We start from the raw sequence: 7,870 nt of genomic DNA, 5'->3' as shown, positions 1-7,870 counted from the left end.
AGGCAGTTTTGAAAACAGAGGAGGCTTCATGGCAGATAACAAACATTTTTAAAGGTTAGAATATGGGAAAGTTTGGAGATATTAAAGGAGACCTTTTATGCTTATTTGTTTTTCCTTTTCTTCAGTTTTTAAATAGGTTCTTGTGCATGTAAAAGATCTTAAAAATTAAAGAGGCCAAAGTCTGCACCAACAGAAGTTCTTCTCTCCCACAGAAAACACTGCTCCTGAAATGCCTCTTCAGTCGTCCTGTCTTCAGTCCTTTGGCTTCTTGGCATCACACTACGTTACAATGTCACACATTCACACACAGTGTCAAATTCTTTATAAGCTTTAATAGGTTGATGGTGAAGAAGTACTTGGACCCTGAAGTAGCCTGGCAGTATCAATATCACAATTTTAACCCTCATGCAACTGTTGATACATATTGTGTTTTTTAAACTTTCATTTTTGGATCATTTTGACTGTATTAATTCATATTGCGAACATTTTGACAAAGGTGTCTGTTATTTTTTTAATTTCAGCCTCAGCTCATAAAGTATGTCCATAACACACAGTGTGTGTTAGACTGTGTGTTAAAACTGCCATTACAGCATAAAATCATGCATCCCATGTTATCAGGCTTTCATTCTGTGATCCTGGATGAGATTTTGTAATTTTTTAGATAGGGCAAAGTACCTGTATTTTTGGCCCCAGGACTGATGTTGGTAGAACAATGTAACAAAGTGAAAGTTGAAAATAATATTAATATATTGTATTTTTATGGCAGTTTTTGACATGTAACATGTAAATGTGGTCTGAGTAACATTTAAAAAAAACTTTTATCAGTTGCATAAGGGTTAAAATGTTCGAATAAAAGAAAGTCCTGCCTTCAAAATCTCACTGTTAAGTTAAAGTGTTAGCAGCAAAATATACGACAACAATGAAAGCAAGAGGACATTATGAGAGAAGGAACCATTCCACTTCCCTTTCACAGGGAAGATTTTGTACCTTTTGACTTCACTACAATACCATAAAAAATGACTTTTACAGACAAAGCATTAGAAACTGTTGTGTTGCTGTAAATTAAACTACCCATCACATCCCATCATGTACAGGAACTCAAACATTTACTTTCTTCCTCTGTTGGGGAGTAAAATCTGTCTTGATTCTCATCAGCACCAGAGCAAGTTTGACTGCACGGTGCGGACGTCGCTTAGCTTTAATCTGACCAATCAGAGCACAGTGGGCGGTCCTAGTAGACAACACGATGCTAGATTGATTCACTCAGGGTGGGAAGTTGCCCCGCGTGTGTGCGGTAATGTGGTGCGGCTCTGACAGGCAGGTTCATCGCAGTTGGAGAGTTTCCCCACTCCTGCCATGACTGACGAAGAACACGTATGTACACAGCTTTTATTTCTAATTCATTAGTATAGTGCTTGTAGTGACGTTACGCTTGTATTTAGCTATTGTAGTTTAAGGAAGCCCCGGTGAATGGCGCTGTCAACCGCGCGTACACCAAACTGCATTTGAAAAGTGACACTTCGATTTTGCTGTGAGTCGTACCAGTCGTTAATACATGTCTACACATACTTTACACCATAATGTCAATTATTATACTCTACTTGCAAATTCGGGATATATTAGATGTCCTTAGTGAGGGTTTATCATAGTTGAACATTCCCAAAACGTGCTCAACTGGTCATCCTGAAGCGTCACGCCTCTAATGTAAACTCGTTCTGTAAGTGAGATAATAGAAAGCACAGTGCTGTAACTTATGCCGAATTACCACATGACTGATGAAGTTTGCTTGAGGTCTCCCTTCGTATCACTACGTATACTTCAGAGCCTAAAAACAAGCCTTTTCTTTTCAATTTTTGACTGATATTTTGTGAAGACAGAACTGAATGGCAAATCAGGTGGAACCTGGGGACCATAATTCTGGTGAGAATCCTGTGAGTCTCTTGAGACGCATCACATTCCTGTGCAGATTTAATGCCATGTTCTGCCTGGGTAGTCTGATGAAGACAGTAAGCGTGAAAGACACTAAGTCTTTAATTTCTTCCCAGGGTTTTCATCTGTAGTTTTTTTTTCTTTCTCTCTAGGTTTAGCTGTCAAAGACATGGAAGGACATGAGGAGGAGAGACTGTGTGGGAAATGGAGGGTTGCCTGTGGTTTGTACAGTTACAACCTGAGGGACGTCTTCACATGGTGAGCACTGATCCGGCTGTTTTAGAAGAAGACAGGTCAACAATTTTACAGAAGACATTTTGATAGGTTACAGTAGGAGAAACACAGGTGTGAATAATGAAATTAATCACAATTCAGCTGCCTTAGTGTCAGTGAGCTGGTATTGTTGAATATAAAATAGCCATAGTTATCAACACTTGTGATTTTTCCCAATCTGGCAAGTCAAGATGCTGAGAAAGACTGACAGCACAGGGTCCAGAGACCCACCATGTATTTATTAAGTTGCAGTTATGTTAATTAAAGAGTATCGTCAAATGCTTCACATCCCTAAAATCTTTACAGCCTTGGCTAAAAGGTTATGTAGGTAAATAAGGCATGGATAAATAATAAAAAGTAATGAAATGATGTCATGAATTAAAGAGAATATAAAAATCAGACATTTTTCAGCATATTTTATGAAATAAAAACACAAATCATGTCGACCAAAAAGTTTCTAAATGCAGATACGTGAACAAAATACTTATTTACAATCCACAACTACAACTATGTACATGTTAGTTTTTGGAAATGCTCATTTTTATCAGTACAAAGGCGTTTTTGATAGTTCTCTGCTACAGAAATATTTCCCCAGTGACTACCTTGGTATTTTTGCTTATTGTGATGTTACTGTATGTATCCTCAAATGCTCAATATGCTCACAAATACACTATAATCAGAACTGCAAAATACAGTATGCTCAGAATTATTATTTCTCTTCATCTCTGACATCTTTCAACCTGCTCCTTTTCTGCCACTCACTGGCGCCACCGCGTTTTGCACTGCACATAACTAAAATAATAAAGTCATCACATTTATACAATGTGACAAGGCAGGACAGACTCTTGGCTTTCTGCTACAAAGAGAATTAATGCTCTCAGTATATGGCTTTAGTTTCAGATTGATTTAAACAGGATCATGTAAACAACGATCTCCTGCGGCCAGTTGAAGGCCACCCGTGGGAGGTCCGTTTTCATAGGGTAAAGGCAACATACTCCCAAACAGCCTGGGTCTACTGATTGTGTGAAGACAACTGAGCCATCATAGAGAGCTCATGAACACTGAAATGTAGATTGACTTGTAAATCAGGCTCAGCACCTCCAGGGGGCGCTGTTGTGTTGAATTGCATGTCATTGACACATGATGCTCTTGCCAACTCTCCAGGCGTCTGCTGAAGACCATCGTCATGGGGCAGGTGTTGTCCCTGCTGATCTGTGGGACAGCAGTGAGCTGTCAGTACCTGGCCGACGCTGGGGTGGAGACGCCCATGCTGCAGAGCTTCCTGAACTACGCCCTGCTGCTGCTCGTCTACACGACCATCCTCAGCACCCGCAAAGGTCAGGAAAACTGGACTTATATATGTTGTCAATGAATCAAAACCTGGAGATAAATAAAGGTTTCATTCAAATTTTAACAATCAGATTCTTAGTACATTAGTAAATTTGATTATAGCAGGTTTAAATTTCATGGCAATTTGTCATAAAATCACACAAAGAATGTCTCAGAGATGTTGTGATTTTTTTCTACTCTGACATAAACCTTTTTGGTTTCCTCAGGTGACAGGAACATCCTTCAGATTTTAAAAACCAAGTGGTGGAAATATTTGGTGATGGGTGTGGCAGATGTGGAGGCAAACTATGCAGTTGTAAAGGCCTACCAGTTTACCACCCTGACAAGTATACAGGTAAGAGAAAAATAGCATTATCTTAACAAAAGTAAAAACCTCTTTATCAAGATATAATCACTAAAACATGCCAAACCAAACATAAAGTACTCAACTCTGCCCCACAGAGCCAAAACGCAGCAACTACATATTTGTCATACTGATTTGTTATGTTCAACCAACACTCTGAAACTCAAAGGTATTTACTTTATTATCATAGCAGACAAAGAAAAGCAGCAAATCCACACATTGGAAAACCCAGAACCAGAACATGATCTGCATTTTTGAAAGTGAAAATAAAAGTAAAATGTTTGCAGATTAATGTGTTTGCTGTTTCAGGATCTGAGCAGGATGTTTGAATTAGAGGCCATAAGTCAATATATACAATACACGAATGGATGTTATTAACAGTTGGTAAGCAGACGTAATGCCAGCGTATCATTGTGTTGTTGCTGCGTGTTTCAGCTGCTGGACTGCTTTGTGATCCCCGTGCTGATGGTTCTTTCCTGGTTCATCCTGAAGACTCGCTACAAGCTGGTCCACTTCATAGCTGTGATGGTGTGTTTGTTGGGGGTGGGTGCCATGGTGGGAGCTGACATTCTGGCTGGAAGAGACCAGGGATCCAGTAAGGACACTCTTTAATCATTTATACTGTATCTGTACAGTTGTAAAACTTAACACAGTTTATAGCACTGATTCGTTGAGCAGTTTCTGATTGATGAAAATATTAAAAGATTTGTTACTGTGTCAACTTCACAGCCGAAAATGACTGTAAAGCAATTATGCTCTAAAATACTATCAACATTATCTCCTAAAGTGTCTGTGTCTAACTGCCGCTCTGTCTCTTTCTGTGCAGCCAGTGATGTGGTGCTGGGAGACGGGCTGGTCCTGCTCAGCGCCGTCCTCTATGCTGTATCCAACGTGTGCCAAGAGTACACAGTGAAGAACTTGAGCCGAGTCGACTTCCTGGGCATGATGGGCCTCTTCGGGACCGTCATCAGCGGCATACAGCTGTGAGTTTTTAGCAAGCAAATACACCACTGCAGTCAAACATTTAACTTGAGATCTTTAGATAGAGTTACAAGAAGGGTTGGGTACCAAACTTAGTACTTTTAAGGGCACTGAACAAATTACATAGGTACAACTGAGTACTGAATTACAGTAAATCACTCCGTGCCAGATTTTGGTACCTCATAGCTCATCTTTAGGGTATAGAAAGGAAGACAATCTCCCCCCAAATACACCACTATATTACGAAATACACACAGAACTTCATGCAGCAGTACCTCTGTTTGGGTTAAATATTTGTTCTGTTTACTTTAAATCTAGTGTAAAACAAAGCGCTTTCCTGAAAATGCTAACTGTTCTGACTGGTATTGCAGAGCTGTTCTGGAGACTCATGCAGTAGCAGCGATAAAGTGGGACTTTCACATTTGTAAGTTAAAGTTCTTTCTGGGTATTTGATGGCGGCAGTGGCACAGAATAATTACTGCTGATGGTGTTTGATTGAAATTTCTTCCATTCCTCGTGCAGCCATGCTGTTTGCAGTCTACGTCCTGTGTATGTTTGCGCTGTACAGCTTCATGCCTGTGGTGGTGAAGATGACCAGCGCCACTGCGGTCAACCTCTCTCTGCTCACCGCCGACCTCTTCAGCCTCTTCTGTGGCATCTTCCTCTTCAAATACATGGTGAGCGCATCATGGTGTTTAATCCTTTTGTTGCCATGGAAACTGTAAATGTTACGTAATGTGCGTTACTGAGGAAGTGCATTCTTAAATTATTCCTGGAGAAGTTTCAAAAAAACAAACATGTTCTTGATTTTCTTTTCATTTTCAGCAACAGGAAGTGATATAATTGATGGTTGATGAAGGTGCTGAAGAAGAAAATCCAATAAGATTAGTCGTCAATTATTAAATTATTTAAAACATGTGAGAGTCATTTTAAGGGAAAGAAAAAAAGTTCCAGCTTCTTAAATGTGAATATGTTCTGCTGTGTTTCCTCCTCTGTGACATTAAACTGATTATCTTTGGGTTGTAAACAAAACGAGACATTTGAGGACGCCATCTTGGGCTTTGGGAAAAACACTGAGCATTTTTCTAGTCTTAAGTCTAGTGGGTTTGTTGTGATAGGAGAGTGTACATGCCATTAGCAGTGGTTACGTTAGTGTATTCAGTAATAAAGTTTGTAAATAAGCTTAATCAGGTTGCAGTTTAATAGCTACTGAAAGGCCATGCGTTCATGATAAACATGTCAGAAAATGAAGCGCAGGATTGGATTAAGTGCAGCGAACCACAAGCAGTGTGAGCTCCCCTGGAAGAGGGGGGAGAGCCAGCTAAACTAACCCCGCCAGAGAGATGCTTAGTCGGCCCACCCTAACTACATGCCTGCTCTGTTTACTTCGCCTGTGTTTCATATTAGTGAAACGTTATGTTTTCTTTTGTGATTATTTTTTCTTTCTTTTGCCGTAGGGTAAAGATTTTGGCATGATTATTTTATTTTATTATTACTGTGTTGTCTAAAAATCTCAAAAGAAAAATGCTCATCACAATTTCCCAGAGCCCAGAATGACGTCTTCAGAATGCTTATTTTGTTCAACCAACAGTCCAAAACCAAAAGACTCTTCATTCACTGTCATAAATGACAAAGAAAAGCAGCAACTCCCATTTAAGAAGCTGGAACCAGCAAATGTTTGACATTTTAGTTTGCATAATGACTGAAATTGTTAATTATCAAAATAGTTGGTAATTATTTTTTTTCAATCAACTGACTGTTGCAGCTCTAATTTTAACCACGACTTTAATCCAGAAAAGTCCCAAAGGAATGAAAAGCAGTCCATCCAAAACAGAACACTGTCAAAATCCATTGTTAGAAAACTTTGGACATAATTTCTCTTCCTGAAAATGTTCCCATCATCTCTTTCTCGTGTCTCCTCCCCAGTTTTCCACCCTGTACATCATCTCGTTTGTCGTCATCACGTTGGGTTTCGTCATGTTCAACGCCGTTCCAACATACTCTGCTTTACCGGAGTCCGGTGAGGACGACCCCGCTGAAGCGTCTGCTGAGCGCACCGCTGAGAGCTCCTCAGACCACTTGCTGTCAGCAGACAGAGAGACAGCCGTCGTCTCACTGTGACTGACACTGACTGAAGAGGGGAGAGCGTCTCTGTTGTCAGAGAGGATTTATTGTTACACAAGTACACATTTTCTTGTACTTAGAAAGTTTTTATTGTTTTAGTATTTAAAAATGCACTTGTATGACATCTTGTTGTGGCGATTAACAGTTTGATCATTCCTATTTATGTTACGTCATCAAATATCTGTTACTGCACTTGTCATGTTGCGTTAAGCACAAAAAATGCACCATTAGAGCTATTTATTTTGTAAGAAAACTGGTCAGTTACTTGTCAGTCCGTTACAAAACTACATCAGCAATCCTTGTTTTGACCACTGTATCATGTCATTGTTTTGGATTTGAACACAGGCCAATCACAAAGTCTCCTTTTTCAGTTGTTGCCGATGGTGCTGTCACAGTTTTTTATTTGGTAATTAGCCAGATATTCTGTAAATCACACGGCTTTCTTCGCCTTGTATTGCCAAATGTCAATCATGTTAACATGAAGCAGTTTTACTTTTTTACTATTAAATTAATTTTATATTGCCTCGGTTCTACGTCATTTCTCACCAACTTTACACTTTGAATTTGTTTTGTTCTTTTACATAAATAATAAGTACAAGACACCCTGTCTCGGTGTTGCATTAAAGGTGCAATATGTAAGAATAATAGGATCGTTAATAGCTTGACTAACTAGCTAACAACAGCTAGCATCAGCTATCAGTCACCTGACGTGGCAAATTCTTACAGATTGTACTTTTGAACATGATATCTATTACAGGAACTACAGTATGCACTATTTTAACCAGGGTAAATGTTCATATCCGATTAGTTTAAAATGTGAGATCGAGTCTGCAGTGGTCAGTGTCTATCAAAAGTGGTCCAAGGAAGGAA

General features: G+C 39.4%; 1 protein-coding gene across 2 annotated transcripts; it reads left to right on the top strand.

Moving 5' to 3' along the window:
- The first annotated feature begins 1,258 nt into the window (after positions 1-1,258).
- Positions 1,259-7,522, top strand: slc35f2 (solute carrier family 35 member F2). 2 transcript variants are annotated; one of them, XM_084373645.1, is made up of 10 exons: positions 1,259-1,374; positions 1,878-1,920; positions 2,082-2,187; positions 3,367-3,539; positions 3,759-3,886; positions 4,331-4,490; positions 4,722-4,878; positions 5,248-5,300; positions 5,399-5,553; positions 6,803-7,522. In XM_084373645.1, exons 2-10 carry the CDS (start codon positions 1,884-1,886, stop codon positions 6,995-6,997), a joined length of 1,164 nt encoding a protein of 387 aa, XP_084229771.1. In that variant the 5' UTR covers positions 1,259-1,374; positions 1,878-1,883; the 3' UTR covers positions 6,998-7,522. The 2 variants fall into 2 exon arrangements, with proteins under 2 accessions (XP_084229771.1, XP_084229772.1); XM_084373646.1 differs by lacking the exon at positions 1,878-1,920.
- The last annotated feature ends 348 nt before the right edge of the window (positions 7,523-7,870 follow it).

This window comes from Pagrus pagrus (genome assembly GCF_965226575.1).
Source record: "Pagrus pagrus genome assembly, chromosome: 14".
In the NCBI taxonomy this organism is placed as follows: Eukaryota; Metazoa; Chordata; class Actinopteri; order Spariformes; family Sparidae; genus Pagrus; species Pagrus pagrus.
This window is presented reverse-complemented; position numbering and strand designations above follow the sequence as displayed.